Below are 23,422 nucleotides of genomic sequence, written 5' to 3'. Positions count from 1 at the left end.
GCAGATCCTATCTTTTTTCTGATCAACCATACAGCCATAAGAAATTTTGAGACAGCAAACACGATGTGTCCCAGGGTACTAGTTTTCAGGATCCTGTATGCCTGTGCATACTCTCTAAACCCCAGGTTTTTACAAAGTGGTGCTATCCAGCGTTTCCTAGGCCTTTGGTAGGCGCTGCACACAAATAAAATATGAAGATCATCTTCCAAGTGGATTTTACAACATGGGCAGGATTTGTCAGTCGTGCTGGACCACTTGGATGTAAAGGTTTTTGTAGGCAGTGTGCCCAGCCTCCATTGGACAAAAAGTTTTCTAGCCAGAATGGGAAAGATAAAATCCATAAAATGTTCAAAAGTGTATGAATTTTTGGATTCTAAAAATCGCAGAGTAAGGGTGCCGCTGTGTTGAGCAGTTGCCAGGGAAGCAAGTGACCTGTCCTTGAATATTTTTGACAGTGCTTTGCGCGAGATTGCTTGGCATCCTCGCGCTGGGTCCTCCCAGAGGAGACGGAGGTTCATCAAGGTCAATTCATTTTTGACAGAGACGAGCCAGGGAATTTTTCCGCCACTATTAAGACTCATAACATGAGTGAGGTCCTCCCTATAGTGGCCCAGTTCGTTCGTGGACCAAAGCCTGTGCCAAAACTTCACTGGTCTGGACACAAGCTCCTCTGCAATAGGGGGTAGCCCCAAGTCCATTCTCAGGGGCAAAAGTGGCGTTGCACGCGGAAGGGTCAATAATCGCCTCAAAAAGCTGTTTTCAACTGTGGACAAATCCCTCACCGCTTTATGCCCCCAGAGTTCACAACCGTAAGTGGCCGCTGCCTTGGCCTGGGACCTATAGGTTTCGAGGGCCGGGCTCACAGGCCTAAAGGACGAGGAGTTTGCCACCTTCAATATTGCACCAGACAGTTGAGACAGTTTTACCCTTGCACGTGCTATCTGGTGGTCCCAAGATAAGTGTTCCTGTAGTGTTACCCCCAGATATATGAAGGTGGAAACCCTCTCGAGACTAGCCGTCCCCAGGGTAGGATTAGGTCTTGTTTTAGTGGGTGGATTGAAGATCATATATTTTGTTTTTTCTGTGTTTATCTCCAACCCATGCTGGGCACAAAAGAGTCCAAAACCATCCAGGATCCTCTGTACCCCCATGGGGGACTTGGAAAGAAGGAGGGTATCGTCGGCAAACATGATTGCCGGTACCCTCCTTCCTGCCAGGCAGGGCGCGTCGTTGTTATTGACATTTTCCAGGTGGGAGATGACATGGTTGATATACAAACAGAACAGGGTTGGTGCCAAGACACAACCCTGCCTCACCCCTCGAGAAACGGGGAACCTTGATGACAGTTTACCATCTTTCCCACACCTGACCTGCGCATAGTTGTTTCCATGCAGCCTGACAATGATGTTAAGTAGCTGGGGAGGAACTCCCAGCTTTTCCAGCACCTCCCAGAGCTTTCTGCGCGGGACTAGGTCAAAGGCTGACCTCAGGTCCACGAAGACCATGTACAGTCTTCCCCCCTCGATGGTCACGGTCTTCCAATAAAGGAGGACGAGGCGGAAGATCTGGTCCATGGTCGACGTGTTTTTCCTGAAGCCAGCCTGCAGGGGACTCAAGATGTTATTGTCCTCTGCCCAGTCTTGTAGGTGGTTCAAGATAAGACGGGCGAAAAGCTTTTGGGGGACATCTATAAGACTAATTGGCCTATAGTTAGTTGGATTTAGTGGGGAACCTTTCTTGTGGATCGGGACAATTTCGGCCCCTAGCCAGGAGGAAGGAACCGCCATACCTCCTAATATAGCGTTGAATAGAATAAGAAGGTACGGGGCCCAGATATCGGGGTAGCACTTAAACAGGTCCCCAGGCAGCTTATCCAAACCCGGTGCCTTCCCCACAGCCAGACACTCCAACGCTATCTTCACCTCGCCTAGGGAGAATTCCAGGGGCGTGTCTGGGGGACCAGGAAAGTCCGTCGCCAGCCCGTCAGGCCATAGCGTAGTTGCATGGTATAGTGCTCCGAAGTGGGCCTCCCACACAGAGGGGGCAATGTTAGGCTCTACCGCAGGCGTAAGCGCCCCGGTACCATTATTTACCAGAGCCCAGAACTTCCTGGAGTCTCTGCACTTCAGGGCTTCGTGCAGTTCCTGCCAGTGGTTCCAGTCCCACTCAGCCCTAGCACTGGCCGTCGCAGACTTGTACTCCCTCCTCAGGGTAATAACCCTCTCCCTATCACTACCTTCTTTAATAGCTGAAAGTAGGTCGGATTTGATTTTCCTACAGGTGGAAGTATACCAAGTCGCAGTACGGGTGGCTTTCCTTCTTGCTGGCACCACTGGATTGAAGACATCAGCAAGGTCCCTGACCAGAGTCTGGTGGATGCCGGAGAGTCTCTCATTATAGTCAAATGGTCTTGGTTGACTGATTAAAGCATCCACCTCCAAAAGCATGGGGAGTGCTATACCATATAACTTGGACATGGCATTTTCGTTTTTGACCAACTTCCCCCATTTCACCCGTCGTCTGCTTGAGGTCAGGAGTATGTCCCTCTGATCGCCTCCCGCATCGGTGGCTACCAACCCTACAGTAAAGGATGGGTGCTGAATTTCCAGAAGGAGACAATTATGGTCGCTATCTGTTCTAAATGCCACTTTGAAGTCCTGCACTTTAGGCCATAGGGATATATCAATAAAAATATAATCCAGCCGGGACTCGTGCCCCTTTCTGTTAAATGTGCACTTTGATGGAATATCGGAGGGAGTGCGCCCATTGCACGCCCTCAGTGCAAAGTTCAGAGTAAGGGAAGTGAGCTGAATTGCCAGCGGGGACCACGCTTTAGGGTGAGGCGAGGAGGAAGGTGGGACACCCCAGTAGTCATCCTCAGATGTAAATGGTCCCTCCAGTAGACCCTCGAGTGGTTCAAAATGGCAATTGAAGTCCCCTCCCACCACTATTTTCAGGTCTGCAGGTAGTTGACCTAAAAAGGAGGAGAGTTCGACTAAAGTGGGAGATTCATTACCCACGGCGACTGGTCGGGAGTAAACATTTACAATTGCCCAAGTCCCTTTACCAGGCCAATTAAGGCGAAGACACTGGATGTCCTGGGAGAGAGTATCCATACTCTCCACCAGGCACCCAATATGACTCGCCACCCAAATCGCCAGCCCACCCGAGGGTCTCCCCCTGCCATTCCATTTCGCCGGGATTTCGTATATATCAAACCCCCTCATATACTGTGGTTCCCTTGCCCATGTTTCCTGTAAGAGGAGGATGTCACCCCCCTCGAGCAGCGTCTCCCACTCCGGGGTGCCCACCTTGTTCGTAATACCCGCCACATTCCATGACAGGATCACTAGCCCTGGACTTCGGGATTGCGGGGAAACTTCACTTGGTGCTAAGGCCTTGGGTTGAAGAGGAGCTTCACTTGGTCCTGGCACGGTGTCATAGGTGTACAGTGGCAACCTGCCCAGCCCTGATGAACTAGGCTGCAGGATGGATGAAGCAACACACTCCTCCTGTTGCGGTATCGGGGCAGAGCTGGGGTAGGGTGGTTCCTGTACTTGCTCTTGGATACATCCCTCCGGGACCCCCCCCTCATTGTGGATAGCCTGGGTCTTTGCCTCCGCTAGAGGTTGGAACAAGGCCTCATCTCTTGCTGTGGTCACATGGGGATATTTCACAGAAAATTTTGATATCACTCCCCGTAGTGGTCAATCAACGTTGTCCAGACAAGAAAATCTATTCTGGTGAACAAAGTTAACAGGGGCGGGGTTTATGTTGTGCTTCGGTCTGTACCTTGAGCCATCAATTGCATAACCCACTCTCGTCCAACTCTGCTCCCTCCCCGTGGGTATGTTAGTCACTTGTGGATAGAAGTCTGAGAGTGGCACTACTTCTATATTAGAATTATCAGGCCTTACCAGCCAATTGCAAATGTAGGGAGCAACTAGTGGGCTTTTGAAGCTAATTATGACACAGTCCCCAACCCTGTTCTTAGGAGTGACTCCGATCCAAGGAATCCTTCTGACCATTAGGACGTCTCCTTTGATATTGGGCGGGAGGGGTCTGTTAATATTAAGCCAACTAATTACCTTGTTGCGAAGTGAATCCTGCGGTTCTCTGGAACCACCAGTAAGTTCAGGAACACCCACCATTATTGCCGTATAGGGCACTGCCTCCGGGGGCAGGTTAACCGCCCTACGCCTGGTGTTGGGACTAATATTATGCCCAGGGGGTACATTAGTATCCCGCCCCCCCCTCCTTGGTTCAACTGCTGGTGGTGGCTTAGATCTTCTCGGCGCGGGAATAGGAGGCCTACGGGTTTGTATGGAAGGAAGTGAGGGGACATGGTTAACTAGAGTTCCTGTTGGAGCCCCGGTCTGGGGCTGTGTAGATGTTTCAACAGTGAGATGACCGTTCCCCCCAGATTCTCCAGGAGCGAGCTGCGCGCTTGCACCCCCCCCTCCGGGAAGGTCACGCCTATGCGCATTTTCTATGGCCGCAAGCCTAGCATCTATAGAATCTAGTTTCATAGACAGTGGTTCCAACAGGTTCTTAAAGATGACTGTGAGTGAGCTGATTAAAGTGTCTGCAGGGTTGATTAAGGGCCCCCCAAATGTAAATGGCCCCAAGCGCCCCTGATCAGCTGTGGCACAAGGTGTATCTGGCTGATCAGACTCAAAACCCAGTCCCGTGCTATCAAAGGATGCTGACATGACCATGCTGGCCTCCGGTGTTGGGGCAGTCGCGTCCAGTTTAGCCCTTTTTGTGCCTGATGTCTCTCTAGACCTTTTCCTTTTCGGCGGGTTAGCCCTTCGACAGCCCAAGGGGGCAGTTGGCAATAAAGGCTGGCCCTCCTCCGATAAGTCGACTGGTATCACAGAATTCACATACGGAGTGGTGTCCACTACACCGGAGGGACATAGTTGCTGGCTATCCCTGAGTTGAGTTGTCGGGGTCCTGAGTTGTTGGAGCACCGATTCAATAGTCTCATCAATGCTATCCAGAAGCGAAAGGTGAGTGTTGTGGAGAATTATTGGAGTGCTTGCATCATTAGACGGTGAAGCCAAAAGTTCCTGGGACAGATTTCCGGTGTTAGCCTCAAGCAATGACTCTTTCACAGTGGAGTTTTTCCTAACCCCAGCGCTAGCCTTAGGGAAAAAATTTTCAAGAGTGTTTGCGTGCTGCAAGGCGGACTTGCTCCGCGACCCTCTGGAGGCCATATTGGTGTCCTGGCAGTAGAACAACTCGAAATCGAGAGAGGAGGACCAGCAAGCCAAGTTAGAGACGTGGCCCGGTCCGGTCTCTTCCGGCCTCTAACGGCCTAGAACGGCCCGCCCTTTGCCCGGGCTTGGCCCGGCGACCGCCCGCGCGCGTCCCGCGTTGCGCGTCTGAGGGCGTTATTCTGTGGCCCAGGCCCAGGGAGGCGTGGCCAGCCGGGAAGAGCCACCAGGTGCGGCGTGTGGAGAGCCGCTTAGCTCCCTGGGACTCGCAGTCCCGCTGGTCCGCCGGTGAGGAAATCCCGCCAGGTAGGAGTGCTGGAACCTCCTTCTTACTCAGTCCCGGTCACAAGCTGTGTCTGTGCTCCCAAATCGAGCGGCACCCGCGGAGCAGGGGCCGCGAGTCGCGGTTTTGACCTCCCAGGTAGGAGGCGCGGCCAGCCGGGAAGAGCCACCAGGTGCGGCGTGTGGAGAGCCGCTTAGCTCCCTGGGACTCGCAGTCCCGCTGGTCCGCCGGTGAGGAAATCCCGCCAGGTAGGAGTGCTGGAACCTCCTTCTTACTCAGTCCCGGTCACAAGCTGTGTCTGTGCTCCCAAATCGAGCGGCACCCGTTTTCAATTCGTTTCGCTAATGTCAAGGCCAATAAAGTCCACATTTGTAAAGCGCACAATCACCCGTAAGGGTCTCTAGGCGCTGGGGGCCGTCGGGAAGATTAAGCGAGCTATTGCCCAGAGTCACATGGTGCTGGGCTAACCTGCCGCTGGAGCCGGGGATCGAACCGTGGTCCCCAGATTCCAGCGTCAGTCGCCCTGGCCGCGGCGCCACACCTCTTCCACAAGTTGTCGGAGGTTTTCCAGCATAAAAGCAGCCAGGAGAATTACACCCACGCTTGAGCACAACCGTGGTTTTTTTAATGCACTTTCTAAGAAGACGTTCTCAACAACAACAAAAAACAGCATGAACAATGCCAATAATCTCGCCTTTAGAACCTATTGACCTTGCCAATGTTTTTTAGTCTTGCTGCACAGCACCACCAGTGGCTGAAAAAGTACAAAGAAAATGGTGCTATGGCGCAACTGTTCTTGCATATTGTCTGTGTGTCCCAAGAATGCACGCACACGCTTATAAAATGACACAACCTTGGGATTTTTTCTTTCCAGTTTGAATCAGTACATATATTAAAACAAAAAAGTAACCGAAAGCTTTTTTTTTTTTTTTTAGACATATCGGTGGGGGTAGCAACACAGAGGGCCAGGTCGGGAAAAGCAACATGGAGGGCCAGGGTGGAGGAAAGGGCCTTGTAGTTGAGGGGAAGTAACGTTGAGGATGATGAAAGCAACACAGAGGTAAGCAACCCTGAGGGTGGGGAGGAAAATCAATGGGCGAGAGAGGAAGGTACGGGTAGGGGTAGCAACAAAGAGGGAAGAGGAGGGGAGAAGAAGCAACGGTCGAGAGCCACGTCTAACAAGAAGCATACATGTGAGTACAGGGAAAGTATATGAGGGTGAGCGCAACATGGAGGGGCGGGGAGATGCACATGAGTGACAAACCTTTCCCCTTTCACATTGAATATGACTGTAGGTTGCTTCTCCCTACTGGGTGTATGCCCATGACCTTTGTGTGAAACGGTATGTTTTCCTGGGCGTTCTTCGACATGGGAGAAGAATTCTTACAGTATTCAGAAAGGCCAGGCTTGAACAGCCAAGTTTTGATGTGGGATACTCAGGGGATCATGAGTGCCAGGCGATTGTCTACGATCTCCCTGACATAGTCTCTATACAGAGCCAGTTCCTAATTTGCCAGAGTCTGGTCCAGTATAAGATGGGTTTCAGACAGGCTATGTCATTGTTTGCCTTTCATATTTTATCTCTTTGACACATCTTGTTCTGTATTAAGCTAAACCTTCTTCTCATGTACTTAAGTGGTCTTTACTGAAGCAGTGGTGATAGTTATTCCCTCCCCATGCCCTCGAGCATAGGAGAACATGCACTGGTGGAATTAACTCACCAGGCTGTTGAATTGCAGGACCAACTTTGGTATTTATTCCAACTATATTTTGGAATTTAATGAGCGATCTTTTGGCAGGGGAATCGTACTTGGATTCAGTTGTGGGATGAGAAAGTGGTCTCTGGAAGAGAAATTCCTCCACAACAAATGCTTGGAGTGGCACATTAGCTCCTTTGCTCCAAAGAGTGTGAGAAAAAATTCCTGAAATGCACAATATTGCTTTAGACTGACCGTGTTAAGGTTTCAGATGGCTCCGTTTCTGTGATCCAGTTTATGAACCAGTAGAAATCTGAGCAGTTTGCCATTATGAAAGATCAGTAGCACTACTGTCTTGAGCACTACATTTCAATCTGTGTGGGGTATCTTGGGTGTTCTACAAGGTTATTGTGGAATGAAACTTAAGCTACTTTGGAGACTCAGAAACTGGAGGCTATATAATTTTCCTTTTCATTCAACTTGCCTGGAACTTGTTGACATAGATCACTCTGACGCGCATCTCAGTAGCCATCTCCCATAATGTTTCAGCAGGTAACCGGACACTGAGGCTCTGGCTATGGATGCTTTCCTTCAGCCAACCTTACTCTCGTCTAAACACTCGTGTTTTTTTAACTTTTTGCACTGATACGAAAGATTAACCTTTAAGTGACCAGTTTTTGGGCCACCTGTCATGATAATTCCCATCTGTCATGGTCTCCTATGTCTTGGAATCTGCCATGGAAAAGCCCTTGCATCCTTTCAGAAGTTTGAGTCTTGTCAGATCTGCTGAGTTTGCAGGGACAAAGTTTTCTGTCAGTCATTGAACTCAATATTCAGAGTTATTCTGGGAACCATCGAACACAAATTCTGCCCATCCTAAGGTAGAGCATGATGTATTTGGTGCCTGGCAAAAATATGTGAGTAACAATGCAGACAAGGTGGTGCAGCTGGTCAGCTATCTGTCTGGTTTTTGTCACCATGGGGTTGTCACCAGTTAATTCATTTGTGCTTCTTATCTGAACAGGTCCTTTTGAATGGGGTTTCCGTTTCAGTTGATAAGGATACTTTAATTGACAGGATAGTTTACACATACACAGATATGAAAGAAGTTCTCAGCCATTTCACTTCTTAGTCAGAAATTACAGTTCTTTGAGAAAACATTTAATAAAACTCTCTGCCCATCCAGGAGAGAGCTTCCGATGTTAATGCTTAGATCTCTCAACATGTTGTTTTACTCCCAATGTGATATTTTGTGTGGTAACCAGGCAGTAGCGGCTGGTGTGTAGATAGAGGGGCGGGAAGGGCATGGACGGAGGGGTGACGAGACAAATAAATAAATGAAAACACCCACTTACCTGCCGCACCACCGCATCTCTGCTTTCATGCTGCTCTCTCCAACCCTGCAACACCGCATGGGTTGGAGAGAGCTTCAGGGCTCATAACTGTTTGAGGCCAGACCCTCATGATCATTGAATAGCAGTGCAACCACTCCTCCGCCAGCCTGTCATCCCCACTGGTCCCGCCCCCAAGCCTCGGCTCTGAGAGCAGAAATAAAACGATTATAAACAAGGGTTTATTATCATTGTATTTTTTTTTTTTTGGTCAGGTGGGGTGACGCTGCTCTGCTATAGCAGAGGAGCCGCCGCTGGTAACCAGGACTACCATGAGCCTGTCCACTTTCGTTACTTCTCTATATAGCTCAATGCAGACGTTCCCAGACAGAATTGTTGCTCAGTAGAGTAAAACAGAATATGCATGATGCAGGGATTGGTCTCTCTATATTTTGGGCCTCCTCAGTCCACAGACCCAAGCCATCAAATAGTTGTACTGTTTTCGGCATATTGTTTCACTTTGTTTGCGTAGCAATTCTCCTTGAACATAGCGGACAGGCATTAAACATACAAAGCTGATGAGTGACGAGTAATGAAATCAAGATTTCATTTAAAAGAAACAGAGTAGTGTTTCACTGTATGTATTCCTGCCTTCAAAGTTGATTCAAACTAAATTTCACATCGAATGAGGAAAAAACTCTAATTCTTTTTTCAGAATAAAAAATTCAACTATATCCTTGTATTTAGTTTTGCATGTCTCTCCGTGGTTGATATGTAAACAGCTTTCCATTCATTTTCTGGGGTTGGAATCCTCCGTATTTCCACATGTCCTAGTTGGTGCAAAGGTCACCACTCTTCTTTCCACATGCTGTTCTTTTGATTATTTTAAAAAACAATGCCTTGCTCTACCCTTAAAGCATTGCGCCTGTGTTTTGTATTCTGTTCAGTTCAATTCAGTTCATTTCTTGAAAATAATCCAAATTCCCTTTTGACTTTGCGAGGGAATTCATCATATGAAGTAGCAGAAGCCTTTTTAGTGGAAAATATATATCCTAGACTAACTTACCAGGGGTTGGCTTTATTGTGGCTCTCATTTGCTTGCTTCTTATTCGAAGACTTGTCTTCCTTTTTAGGTCGAGCCTATGGCAGCGCGCATCTGCTGCATAGGAAATCGACCTCTTGGAATCACTTCAGCTTCAGGAGAAGCTCGTGCATGTCGTGCTCACATGCCATTGGCCTTTGCATATTGCTTTAGCACACAATTGCCAAAGGCGTGTGAATGTCCCAGCTTTTAGGAAAATGTTCACTCCCAGAGCGTTTTGCTCTCGGGAGCCAGCAGCTTCACAGTGTGATCTGTTTCAGATCAGATTTCAAAGGTTGTTCTTTCTGCCATCTCCTTGCCACTCGTAGGTGCATGGCGCTGCGTCCAGACGCAGTCCCCTTAATCTCTGTGTGCCTTCCATCAACACCTCATGTTTCCCACTTCAGCAGCATCTGTTGTTAATTGTTAAGATTTTACGTGCTCCTTTATTAAACCATGCCACTTTAATGTATCTTTAAGGAGCTGAGCTGGGCGTCACGCTCTGCACGACACAGTGCAACTCCTCCCCTTTTGTTGGTTGCTTCCCTTGTAACTTTTTCCTCCTTCTGTTTCTGGACTGCTACTTCAGAAGCGATTTGCACGAGACACAAGGTAACTTTACTAGCACGTCATGTCCTCACATAGGAGAATCACGAGAAACACCCATTATTTAAGCAGGTGCTGTGTAGCTGGTACTGCTTGGTTCTGATAGGGCTTCTCCATTTAGTCAAAAAAGAGTCCCCCTGGGTCCTCACAATTGCAAGTGAAACTGGGTTCGGAGGGCCTCTCACGCCTGGCAGTCTTCAGCCACTGACTGGACCACCCTAGCCGGTACGGATGCCTTCTGGCAGGCCTGTCCATCTGCATTAAAGGCTGCACTCCCTGGCTGACAAGACAGCTTGTGCTGTGCCCGTCATGGACTCCCGCTACGCAGTCTGCAGCTGTCAGCAGCTCCCGCTGTGCCCCCTGTAAGTCTCCCTATATATGGTGCATGTGAGGAGTGTGTGTCTGGGAACTGATGTGTGCCCGAAGGTCCCCACACTGGAGGTCTAGAAGACCCCTTTCCTCCGCCTTTGGTAGCATCACGGCCTCCCACCACCTTTTTACACTGCATGTGCCCCAGTAGGTCCTATGGACACCTGTACAGCCCTGGGAACCTGCCCAGGCAGGAAGTCCTTTTGCATAACAAATGCCTTCCTTTTCACACGAGTGTATCTGGGAGCAGTTCTTACTTGCCGCCTGGGGTGAGGACTGGCACGCAGCGTTGCATGCCTGCCTCCAGGCAGTACTGCGCAGAGGGTGGCCCACAGAAATGATGCAGAGGCCAGGAGCCTACACAGCACCCCTCCGGCTACACAACGATTTCACACCGTCAGTCAATCCTTTGTGAGTATTTGTAGCCGTCCCTCTGTCCCTCTACCCACCACCCCACCCCACCCCACACCCACACTCCGATCAGTCTCATGATCGGTCTTCCCTCACCCAGCACCGTGCATTGCACAATTCGTTGCACACAGTCGGGCTTACACCTCCCCGACTCGGCAAAGCCTCAGCAACCCCAACCATAGACTAAAATACTGCACGACATAGGACACCGCGTGGCCCCACCAGGCCTGGCACGGCAATACACTAACAACCACTGGCCCGGACTGGACTCACCGCGAGGCCTGCAGCCCCTTTGCTTACCATCCCCCCAGAGTGTCACTCCGCCACCACCGCTTGCTGGAGGTAGGGCACAGACCCTAGTCTACACTGTGCGGCAGTCTAGCATAGTAAGGACCAGCCAGCAGTGTGTCCTAAAGAGCTATAAAAACAAGCATTGGCATAGCCAATAAGTCTCGCCTTTGGGACCTTATAAGTGTTTAGCCTTGCAACAGTTGATGTTGTTGCACCAAGGATATTGTGCTGCATAACTAAATCCTTATAAGGTCCCAAAAGCGAGACCTATTGGCTATGCCAATGCTTGTTTCTGTTTGCCCCTTCCCCTGGAGCCTCTTTAGCATTCTTTTCATTGGATGACCTGTACTCTTCCACTGCTCTCGGTAAGGGTACTGTTTTTTATTTTATTCATAGCGCTCCACGAGAGGGCACGTGGTTCTAGCTCTCTCGCTTGTATGCTGCTTCCTCTGTCAAGCGACCCCTCTCCCGTGCTTTGTGGTGTTCCCTTTTCTCCCGCTCTTCCAAGCTCTAATTTGGTTTTCCCGTCTCTCCCAGCTGGTTTGTATATACTTGCCTCCTAGTGGCTTAGCCTTAAGCGCCTTTATTTGTGACTTCCATGTTATCACACTCCAAGTTGCTTTGTCCCAGCCGCTTCCCTGTTGGTCAATGCACTCATTGCAGTCAGTAACCTTATTTTTTCATTTTGTATATTTCGGGGTGGGGGGGGAGAGGGTGCTCAGCAACTGCAATTTGCTGCCAGGCCGCTCCACTGTGTAGAAAGAGCTTTTGTGCAACTAAAACTAAACTCGTGTTTTCCCCCGATTCATGGGTGGCCATTTTGTTTTGATTGGTAAACAACAACAGAAAAGATAGAGCCCGCTTAATTTCCAGAAATAGTCGCTTTATCACATACGTTTTTACCCCCTTGTTTTATTGCGCAGTATCAGCTAAAAGCCAGTCTGTCAAAATGCTTGTTTCTGTGCAAAAATTATAGATGCAGAGAATTTCTTCTTATTGGTCCTACTAAGTTTAAACTTTTTTGCTTGAATTTGTTTTTTTCTGTGCCATGACCGAGAACAGAATCATCAACTTAAATTGTTTTAATAGCAAACTAAGGAAGCTTGGAAGATGTATGTAGATTGAGCAGTGGTATCTGTTTATGGCTTGCAGTGTGATAAACTAGAAAGGAATTGATGTCGCAATAGTATTTTATACCTCATTGTTTAAGATAAACAGTCATTAAAAAAATGTACAATTAGAGGCTGGAAATTAAATGTGGTTATGATAAAGATTTTGACAATGAACATCTTTTTTTTTTTATAAAAGCACTAAAATCTCTTTTTTTTTTAATGCACAGGTACAGTGGCAGAGAAGCAGCAGTTAAAGGAGGTGGCGGAGAGTGACATAGCGGACATGATTATAAATGAAATATCTAGAGTGCCGATACCCTTTGGATTATTTTCAAACTGTAAGCTCTGAGAAATCCTGATACATAATTTGTCAGACAAATCGTTGGCTTCTTCATTCCTGTCCATGTTGTGTACGATGTGTTTTCCAGTCTTTTTGCCAAGTCTCTTTCCTCCTGGTGCAATACCTTCTTCTTTCTTCATTCTTTCATTTTAGTCTTCCATAGCATGCATGCACAGCAAGCCTGTCTCACCTTTAGCTCCCTTCTGACACATATTTAGGACATTGTGATTGAATGATCTCCCTGTCTCCACGTTTACACTGTTGTCCCTTTCGGTTGCTCACGCATTCTTCTGTTACACTTACCTTTCGCTGACCGTCTAACAATCAACAAGCAATGTATTATTCATTCGCATGTTGCCTGCTCCTGCTGTATCATCTCTCCAGCCTCCCATGGCTTTCTTGCTCTGTAAAACCTCCATTCCAGAACTTCCCTTACTCTCCAAAACCTCCATTCCATAACTTCCCTTACTCTATATATGACATCCATAATGTGCATTTATGTGCCTTCCACCGGACCATTATTCCCCCTCTATTTAATTTATTTTTTCGGGTGGTATCCTTCTTTTCCGAGATCTCCATCACTCTTTCAAATACACAAGGCTTCTGTTTATCTCATTACTTTTAATGATTTACTGTGCTTTCTCGACTTTAAAACATTATTTTCACAATGAGAAAAACTTTTACTGGAATCCGAAAGCTTAATGAACATGTGTTGCTGTTTTTTCAGCTGGAGCATGCCAACGTTTCTTGAAGCTTTTCTGTGGCTGCGTAGCTGCTGTAAGCTGTGGCTTTCTGTATATCTTCTACCTCGTACAATCCTATCCACATAAATTCCTGCATTCCACGAGGCAGGTAAGACATCCATATTTTATTAATTCAATATTTTTACGCACTTGGTGTATTTTATACTATAGTGATCTTATTTTGGGATTGATCAACAATTTTGCAATCAGCACAGCTTTCTGTTGTGTTTTGGTAAGATGCTCAGTTGGTGAAAGGTCTCTTTCCATTGTTTTGTGCCCCAAATACTTCCTTTCCTCACTATAAGTTGCCATCAGAAGTGTTCTGCATGGACCCTGAAACTCAGTGTCTCAAAGCGATCCTTGTAATAAGTATTCCTGCTGTCCTTGGATTCACAGAAACCAGGGACCTCACTCCATTGCCATGCACTTCTCCTTGGACTTTAACTTTCAGGGTCTAGCACAGTCAAACATTCAAGGCTCACTCTTGGAACTCGTTACATGGCCAGGGCCTGTTCACCTCACCAGTTTTAGTTTGTTAGTGACTGGCTATTTGCCTATCTAATTTGTAGGTCTCTCCTGCCAGACAGCACAAGCTGTCTGTTTGCCAAAAGACCTATTGTCCCCGCCCATTGCTTACCTTTGTTTGGGTTTATTGTCACTTTCATTTGTTTGCTTTTTATTGGTTAGCTAGTGTAGCCTTTACTTCCTCATGTGTTTGCCCTTCCATCGAAGCATGGCGTTTTACTTGTGTCCTTCCACTACGAACTTTACAGGCACAATTGTTTTCTTTTTGGTTAAGCACTCCATGAAAGTGCGCATTTGTTTTCCAAATGTCTCTCTTATATTTCTCTTCCCCACTCCTTCGTGCTCTGTTTAAGTTCACCGTCATGTGCTTCTATGTTGCTTTCTCTCGCTTTCTCTCGCCTGTCGCATGTGTCTCTCCCCATACTCTCAGTGTTGCTTCTGTCTTCAGTATTTCTTTACCTTCCACACCATCTGTGTTGCCACCGGACCATCTATGTCAATCAATCAATCAAAACATTTATAGAGCGCGCTACTCAACCGCGAGGGTCTCAAAGCGCTTGAAAAGCCAGGTCTTGAGGTGCTTCCTGAAGGAGAGATGGTCCTGGGTAAGACGAAGGTGGGCGGGGAGGGCGTTCCATGTCTTGGCCGCCAGGTAGGTGAAGGATCCTCCTCCGGCGGTGGTTGTGCGGATCCGTGGGACGGTGGCGAGGGCGAGGCTGGTGGAGCGGAGCTGGCGGGTCAGCGTGTAGAACGTGAGGCGGTTGTTGAGGTATTCGGGGCCCAAGTCGTGGAGAGCTTTGTGTGCGTGGGTGAGGAGTCTGAACATGATCCTTTTGCTGACTGGGAGCCAGTGCAGGTTCCTCAGGTGGGCGGAGATGTGGCTGTGTCTGGGGATGTCCATGACGAGTCGTGCTGATGCGTTCTGGATGCGCTGGAGTCTTTTCTGTAGTTTGTCAGTGGTCCCAGCGTAGAGGGCGTTCCCGTAGTCCAGACGGCTGGTGACGAGGGCCTGAGTGACCGTCTTCCTGGTTTCAGTGGGGATCCAGCGGAAGATCTTACGGAGCATGCGGAGGGTGTTGAAGCAGGAGGAAGTAACGGTGTTGACTTGCCTGGTCATCGTGAGGGAGGAGTCGAGGATGAAGCCCAGGTTGCGTGCGTGGTCCGTGGGCTTGGGGGGGGGGGGGGCCCAGTGCAGGGGGCCACCAGGAGTCGTCCCAGGCGGACATGGTTGGGCTGAGGATGAGGACTTCCGTCTTGTCAGAGTTCAGCTTCAGACGGCTGAGCCTCATCCAGTCCGCGACGTCTTTCATTCCGTCCTGGAAGCTGGCTTTGGGGGTGGCGGGGTCGTTGCAGCCGAAAGGTCAAGGAGGATGAGGGCGGTGGTTTCTCTATTGTCAAGCAGGGTCCTGATGTCATCGGTGGCTGCGATGAGGGCGGTCTCGATGCTGTGGTTCGCTCGGAATCCGGACTGCGATGGGTCGAGGGAGCCTTTCGTCTCGAGGAAGGCTGTCAGCTGATTGTTGACGGTTTTCTCGATGACTTTTGCAGGGAAGGGGAGGAGCAAGATAGGGCGGAAGTTCTTGGGGTCTGCGGTGGGTTTCTTCAGGAGGGCCGTGATCTCTGCATGCTTCCAGCTCTCCGGTAAGGTGGCGGATACGAAGGAGTTGTTGATGATGTCCCGGAGTTGGGGTGCGATGATGGAGTCTGCTTTGTTGTAGATGTGGTGAGGGCAGGGATCGGCTGGGGAGCCCGAGTGGATGGTGTTCATCGTGTGGCGGTGTCTTCCGTGCTGACCGGCGTCCAGGCTCTTAGGGTGGTGGTGGGCAGCGTAGGTTCGGTGGTAGGGTTTGCGATCTGAGCGCCGAAGCTGTCGTGTATGACGGCGATCTTGCGATTGGAAAAAAGTGACGAGAGAATTGCAGAGGTCTTGCGATGGCGTGATGTCGTTGTTGCTGGCGTCGGGGTTGGAGAGCTCTTTCACGATGTTGAAGAGGTCCTTGCTGTTGTGGGTGTTGTTGTCCAGTCGTTCTCTGAAGGACGATCTTTTGGCGGTGCGAATCAGCTGGTGGTGTGTGCGGATGGCGTTCTTGAGGGCTGTCATGTTTTCCGTTAACTGGTTGTGGCGCCAGGCTTTCTCGAGGGCACGGCGGGATTTCTTGGAGTCTTTGTTATCTTTGAGATCGTTTGAGATATGTAACTTCCTCCTACTGCAAACTCCGTGCTCCATCTCCTGCCCTTTTTAGAAAAAAAGAAAATGCTTTCACGCTAGTTTCTTCTTGGATTTTTTACAACTTTTATTTTAATTTACTGATCTAACTCTGGTCTGTAAATAAACAGAAACTAAAATCTCGCCGTCATTTTATAGGTATGCATGCCTACAAAAAGACCGAGCCCTAGTATCATATAGCCTTCTTTTGGAGGGGGTGGATGGGGTTCTGCTTTAGTATGTTGCACTGCATCAGGGATGATGTACAGCATCTCTAAAAACCAGTGGCAAAGTAAGTAGATCCCAAAGATGAGGCCTACTGGCTTTGCCAGTGCTTATCTTTTTCTTCCAGTTTGATTCGGATCTCACTGGTCTGTGCCGTCTTTATAGGACATTGTGTTCTCTTTACTTTGCTTGTCACTCCTGGTGGCTCTGGGCTCTCTTTTCTTCTCCTCCTCCTTTCCCTTTCCTCCCTTGTCCATTGTTCAACTTTATAACTGTGAGGTGTCATCTTGGAAAGTTGAGGGCAACGTGCTAGTTATTAGTCATTAAAACATGCTCTTTATTCATGTGTGCCATATCGTTATGGCGTAGAGCAACAAAGGTAGATCACACTCCTGCTTTTCTGATAGCTCAGATCACCAATTTTAGGGGAAGGGCAGGCAGCCTAGCTCATTGTTGCTGGCAGTATTGGCCATGCCATTTGCCTCAGACGTTGCTTTGGGTGTTGCCTCCCTCGGGCCACAGACTGACCTGCTGGAATTAGTTTGCTTTAGGGAAGATGAACACAATAATCTTCCTGCTCCATTCCAGTGTTTGTGATATTTAAACTAGGCACACCTACTTCTCATTCTTCATGTAGGAGAGGGGAAAAAAGAGAGTAGCATAAAGAGGCAGAAAAAGAGGAGAAATTAGTTCTGACCAACTCTAAAGGAGCACCTGACGGCCTCAGTGCAGCATATATATATATATATATATAGCAGCCAGCCTATGAAGAAGGGAGTGTTTCCCGAAACACGTCCGGTCACTGCTGACGTTAGAGTGTGCCAGCCCTTCCCTGACCCTATGGACAGTTGAAAGTGAGTGCGCCCTGCTCAAGGGTGAATGTGAAACAGTATTTGGATTGGCTTGCCTAGCCGAGGGGCGTACCGCCGCGGATCACAGCGGTTCCGCGGCTGGACTGTTTGCTTCAGCGAAGCGGAACTTTCTTTCTTGTCAGTATTGGGGGGAGATTCACCTGACATGCTCGTGATTTGCACTATTTGACTCAGAGACCACCACCAGCCCACATGGGTTTTATGTTTCGAACTAACAGTCCCAGGATGCTTTAGTGCACTTACTCACCTGATTGCAATAATTGATGTTCATTCATAATAAAGGAGACCGCTGGAAAGTTCGTTTGGTGGTGTTCACTTTGCAGCAGCCAGCCTATGAAGAAGGGAGTGTTTCCCGAAACGCGTCAGGTCACTGCTGATGTTAGAGTGTTCCAGCCCTTCCCTGACCCTATGGACAATTGAAAGTGAGTGCGCCCTGCACAAGGGTGAATGTGAAACAGTATACATATATGGAGAAGTGTGGCTCACTGGTTAGAGGCGGCAGACCCGTAAGCAGAGAATGGCCCGGGACCAGGGTTCGATTCCCGACGCGGCAGGGTCGTGGACCAAGGTCAGCGGACTCGATAATTCTCGCCTCGGTGCCTACTCTAGTCAGAGACCACACGCGGCAACTCTGGGCATCAGCTTGCCTCATCTTCACAACGGCCCCCCCAGATCGCCGGGGATGCTTGGTCGCACCTTAGAGATACCCATCTGGGACCATCTCTCAGGGTGAGCCAGGACGGGTTCCCCAGCGGTCGAAGCGTGGAGATACTCCTCCGGGAGTCGATTCCTAGCGCTATATAAACCCACAATTAAATTAAATTATATATATATATATATATATATATATATATATATATATATCCCAGCCTAAATAAACCCCACCTTTCTTGTGCCAAGCACCACTGACGCATACAACATGAAACGATGTGGATTGATGGAGGCCAGTCATCACACACTATGCAGAATTGCACTGGGAAAACCATATAGAACACCAGGCAGGCAAGTAGACATTAAAATGAGAAAATAACTAGCAAGATGTCACATGGTCTGTGCCAGAGGCTTTTGATCCATATTTGTAATATTATGGTATTGCATATCCCGTGTATGGACTATTGATTTTATTGTGTCTGGCATCACATTTCTTGACCTGGCCTTACTGCTGCCCAAAAATAATTTGTGTACTGTAGAAGTCATTGAATGCTCCAAGTGTGTTAAATTGGATTAAAGATACACACACACATGTGCACCTCTGCTGATGTACAGTATTTCATGCTCGCTGTCGATGCAGAGTCCATTGGTCCTTCGTATATGTGGGATTGTATATGTACTTAATTATGTCGGTTTGGATGACAAACCTCCTTGATGAATGACTATATGACGCAGCTTTAGTTGAAGTGGAGAGTTAACCCCTTGAAGGAATGTAACTGATGTGTGGGGATCATGCTGGCGTGAATCTAAGTCCTACTATGAAACTGTGCTGATTAGGCTGTGTTGTGGCTTCAGTGGGGTCTGTTGGGTTTTGCAGTGGGATTGGGCATTCCGAGATAATGTTTAACTAAAGTAAACTATGTTATTGTTAACCTTGATGTAACTGTGCTATGTTGTTGTTCTTGTGTAGTTATCCAATATGTATATATACAATTGCATGTGTTAGTATATCAGTACAACTTTTTTTTTAAATAAAAGCAAATGTTAAAAAAAATTGTACTTCAGAAATAAAAAATGCAAACTGTACAGCTCACTCTGTTTGAGTGTCTTAGCTTTTAAATGCCCCCTGCTTTGACCGCTTATTCGTTGCAAACATCTGTCAAAACCGAGTGTAAGAATAGAAGTCTTGTCAGATTGTTTGTGGTATCAAAGATACTTGAAATATGGGATGCTAACTGAACTTGCTGAGAGGTTGATTAAATCGGCAAGTGTTTGTCCAAAGTAGCCCATCGGCCCCTTTCACGTGCAAACACGCTCTGGCTTACTTCTAAAAAGGATTATAAATCTGTGCTCTTTTCCGCTGAGAATTTGGCTTGTTCAGTGACCTCAGCACCACAATTTATAATGGTCAAACTTAGTAGAATCACATTTTGTACAATTTGCTCTTTTGCTACTGTAGTTCCCCTTGGCAGAAAAAGATAAGAAGGACACTGGGTAAAAGCTAGCTGTCTCCAAGCCAGTGTAGGAAGGAAGAAAGTAGTGATGAATAAACCAAGAATATGCAGGAACCGGAAGTCAAGTCTTTTAAGAAATTAGATTATTATTTGGGATGGGTAACTACTCACCTCAAGGAATAATCACAACTCTTGTCAGAGTCCACAATCAAAGTCAAAAGATTAATCTCAGCTCAACCCCTTGGTATCTATGGCATTGAATGAACAGGCTTAACATTGGGTAATGTGTAAAGTAGTTATGCTGTACCAAAATGGTAATAAAGTCTAAATAAAAAACAATAAAAAGCCAAAATGAATGAGAAAAATAGAGTACAATGTTATAAACTAAATGACATCAAAATCCAATAAGAGGAAAATGAGCTATGAGTTTTTAAAGTTTAAGTAGGAATAGTGCTAAAAAGCACAATGAGCCAAACCTAGTGGTCGAGTGTGGGTTGGATCCACTACCCCAGTTCACCTCGGTCAAAGATTTTTAGCTTATAACTTAGTCTTTTAAGTCCCAACCAGCCACAAGAGTACACTTCTAAAGCCCCCCAGGACCGCAGAAAAGGCACCTAGATACTCTCCGGGTAGCAGGTAGGGTCCAACAACAGGCTGCAGACCAGCATCAGTTGCCATTGATCAGCTGGTTACGTCTAGGAAAAGGCCTTTTGCAGCTTGTTATTTCCTTGTAGCCACACAGTAGCCTTATTATAATTCGAGTCCACTTCTTTGTCCAGGATACAAGAGGGAGCAGGGCCAGTCCTTCAGGGCTTCTCTCAGGTCACAGACAGCAGATCAAGTCCTCTTCTGATGTTCTGCAGGTTCAGAAAGTGTTCTGAAGAATGTACCTGGGGATGGCACATTTATGCTTGGCACTCGCGAGTAGGTGGGAGGAACTCCTGGCTCCAAGCTAGCCATTGATTTAAAAGTTTCCAGGCCGTTACCTACCTATTTTTGCAGTAGTTGCTGTTTGCATTACTGCAGAAAGGCCAAAATGCTGCGCCAGTGCCTTGACAAGATGGAAAAAGTCTTCAGCAATAGTAAACATAGATTCTGAGGCCTGTGTGTGTATGTGTGGAGAGTGCACTATGGTAATCACAATGTCCTCCCACATCTAACACTGAAATACAGTTTGAGGCAGTCATTGTACCCCCAATAAACCCAAGACCGATGTCTGGTAGACCAAAGCAGGATTTTCCTGCAGTCAGTAAGTAGATTCTCAAGAATTGTTTTGGCATCCTGTTTTCTCTGTTTGTAGTGCGCCCACATGCTATATGTAAAACCCCAGCAGACCTGTTCAGCAGGATTTGACACTGTCCTGTTAAAAAGGAGACCCATAGACCCTACCCTGCATATTCTGTTGAGCTCATAGGATTCATGACTGCCCATTTAGGCCAGCCTATTGTTTGCTCCTGCGAGGCATTTCACACCTGTTTCATGCCTATTCAAGGTTGAGTACACATATGAGAACTGGCAGAGGTTTATGCAAACTAGCCTTCTGACAGTACAGACTGGTAAAGGGTAAATTTCTTTGAAAAAATATTTCCCTTAATATTTATTAAAAATCTTATGTCTCCATTAAATTAGATTTTTAATAACTTTTAAAAATAGCGATTTAATTCTTTTGCTAGCTGGTCCCATTCCTGAAAATCAGTATTCTTATTTATTCTTCATTCTAGTTTTCTACATAGGACAACTAGGCCTGCCACTGTGAAAATAGCTTGTAGGACTTTGCACTGTAGTAACATGGTAATATTAATTTTGTAAATGTCCCACTTTTAAATACCACAAATCATACCTTGTGGTCTTCATGGCTTACATAAGGAGGTGACTTACCAATCTTTAAAAGGGATGTCCATGCCTTTCAAAAAGAGTTATTTTAACAGATGACACTGTAGCTGTTATGCTGCACAAAGTAGATATGAAGCCATTTTTAGGTCTCGCCTCTTGGAATCGCTCTGGACATTTTGGGAAAATGTGCATGTACTACACTCTTCCAAATAAACCCTTGTGCATGTGTGGCGTTTACCTTGCGGGAGTGAGCAGCGGCGCCATCTGTTTGTAATTATCGCGCCTGCCGCCACTCGCTCCCACAAGGAAAACTCTGTACATGCACGAGGGGCTGTGCTTATCTTTCAGTGCTTGTTAATTATTGACGTGCCACTCACTCTGCTAAAGCCACTTGAGGGAGCTGAGGAGCAGCTCGTTGTGGTTTTGCTTCTTGGGACATAAGGCGCTTTACTGTTACTGCACACACCGCATCACACAAGCTGTTGGATGGTAGATTTAATCCTAGATTGGCTCATGAAAACCTTTAAGGATTGAAAGTAGACTCAAGTCATTAAACGAAATGCTGACAAAGGAGAGTAGCTCACCTTTGTTCAAATGTTAAAATTCAGATAACTGAGGTTAGTAAACCTGCTGCAATCGAAAGGTGCGCTGTAATTTCTTATAATTTCAAGTTGTCTTTGACCTTTTTTCCCTTGCAGAACGTTGCAGGCTGTGATGTTTTCCATATCTTGGATGTTAAAGTTGGCAAATCAGTATTAGAAATATCAGTTGTGGTGATTTGCCATCCCCTCATTGTAGAGCATGGTCTTTTTGTTTGGTCAGCTTGCATTCCAAGCTACAATACCTGTTCAAAAACAAAAATTGTTTCAAAATGGGACCATTCTCTGTGGAGAGCTGCGTAACACCAGTGAAGAGCTACAAACTAACCATGAGTCTTGGAGAGTGGCATGCTTTTAGAGATCTCCAATGATAGGATAATGCGTTACATTGTAGGGATGTCTTAGTGGTACCGATAGCATTTGAGTTAACCAGCATTTGAGATGTCATTAAACAGCACCCCAGTGTTGCGTGCCCTGGCTGGCATGGATGATTTTAACTGCCTTACATTTTGACTCTATTATTAGTTGGTGTTTCAAAACGTCACCATCGACTTTTGACGGAACCCGATGTATTGGCTTCCAATATAATTAGGCGATTTTGGAGTTCCCTAATCTGTCCGAGTAATACTCTGTGTTGAAGCTGCACTACTTCTAAGTTCTCGTGAGATGCCACACTGCAGGTTTACTTTGTAGATGCATTTATGTTCATTTTGTACTACTGATAGAATCCCAGGACAAAAATGTCTTGGGTGGAATGTAAATGGGACAGAGTTAAATCTGATCCATGTGTGTATGCTGCTACGTTGGTTAGTGATTTTATAATGTTTTGGTACCAGATAGTGTAACTGGCCTAGGTTTCATAATCTTGGCAGGCTCTTGCAAAATGTTTTAGGCTTTTTTAAAAGACCTTTTTATATTTACAGTATTGTTTTGCTTATAATGCTTTTAAATATTTCTCTTGCTTTTCTGTACTCACTCAGCACATGGGTTACACCCGTTTTTAGGGCGAGCTATGCTGTATTAGAGTATGGACTTGAAGCCCCGCCCACTCTCCGCTCATATTTTTTATTGACTTGCCTTTGTCCTTAGTAAATGCTGGCTTATGATTCATTAATAGGCCTGTTAGTCCCTCCTTAGTACTGCCTTGTCTTCATTTATAACCTCTCATGCGGTCTGGCCCTTTTACTTCTGCTGTTACATGGTATGTTTATTTTAGTCTGTAAGCACTATTTTCTTTAATGAGTTTCTGGTACTGCAGGCACGACTTGAAACATTCAGTGCGCCATGCATGATTTCACTTTCAAAGCAGCCCGGGATCCTGGCCGCTTCTTTGGAATGAAATAGGTCTCGCATTTATGAGTTTGAGCTATTGGCGTTATAAATGACAATAGCTTAAACTCTCGCAAATGCGAAAGAGGCATGGCTGACATTAAAGTCAAAGCACTATTAAAGGGGAAGCACAGGCACTTTATTACCAATTAGAAGAGGCAAAGGGCACAGAGTGCTGAAGCGAGCAAAACTGATAGGTCAGAAATCTGGGGGGACATCATGCAAAATACGGAAATTTCATGCAA

General features: G+C 46.9%; 1 protein-coding gene across 1 annotated transcript in view; it reads left to right on the top strand.

The window, feature by feature from the left end:
• Positions 1 to 23,422, top strand: part of DPY19L4 (dpy-19 like 4) — a 672,410-nt gene that overhangs the window by 110,729 nt on the left and 538,259 nt on the right. The window contains exons 2-3 of the mRNA XM_078687017.1: positions 12,628 to 12,738; positions 13,468 to 13,592. Of these exons, the coding sequence (XP_078543143.1) occupies positions 12,628 to 12,738; positions 13,468 to 13,592 (236 nt within the window). The remainder of the gene's footprint in view (positions 1 to 12,627; positions 12,739 to 13,467; positions 13,593 to 23,422) is intronic.

This window comes from Lissotriton helveticus, chromosome 4_1 (assembly GCF_964261635.1).
Source record: "Lissotriton helveticus chromosome 4_1, aLisHel1.1, whole genome shotgun sequence".
Lineage (NCBI taxonomy): Eukaryota > Metazoa > Chordata > Amphibia > Caudata > Salamandridae > Lissotriton > Lissotriton helveticus.
Note: the sequence above shows the minus strand (reverse complement) of the source record. Positions and strands in the feature narration are given on the sequence as shown.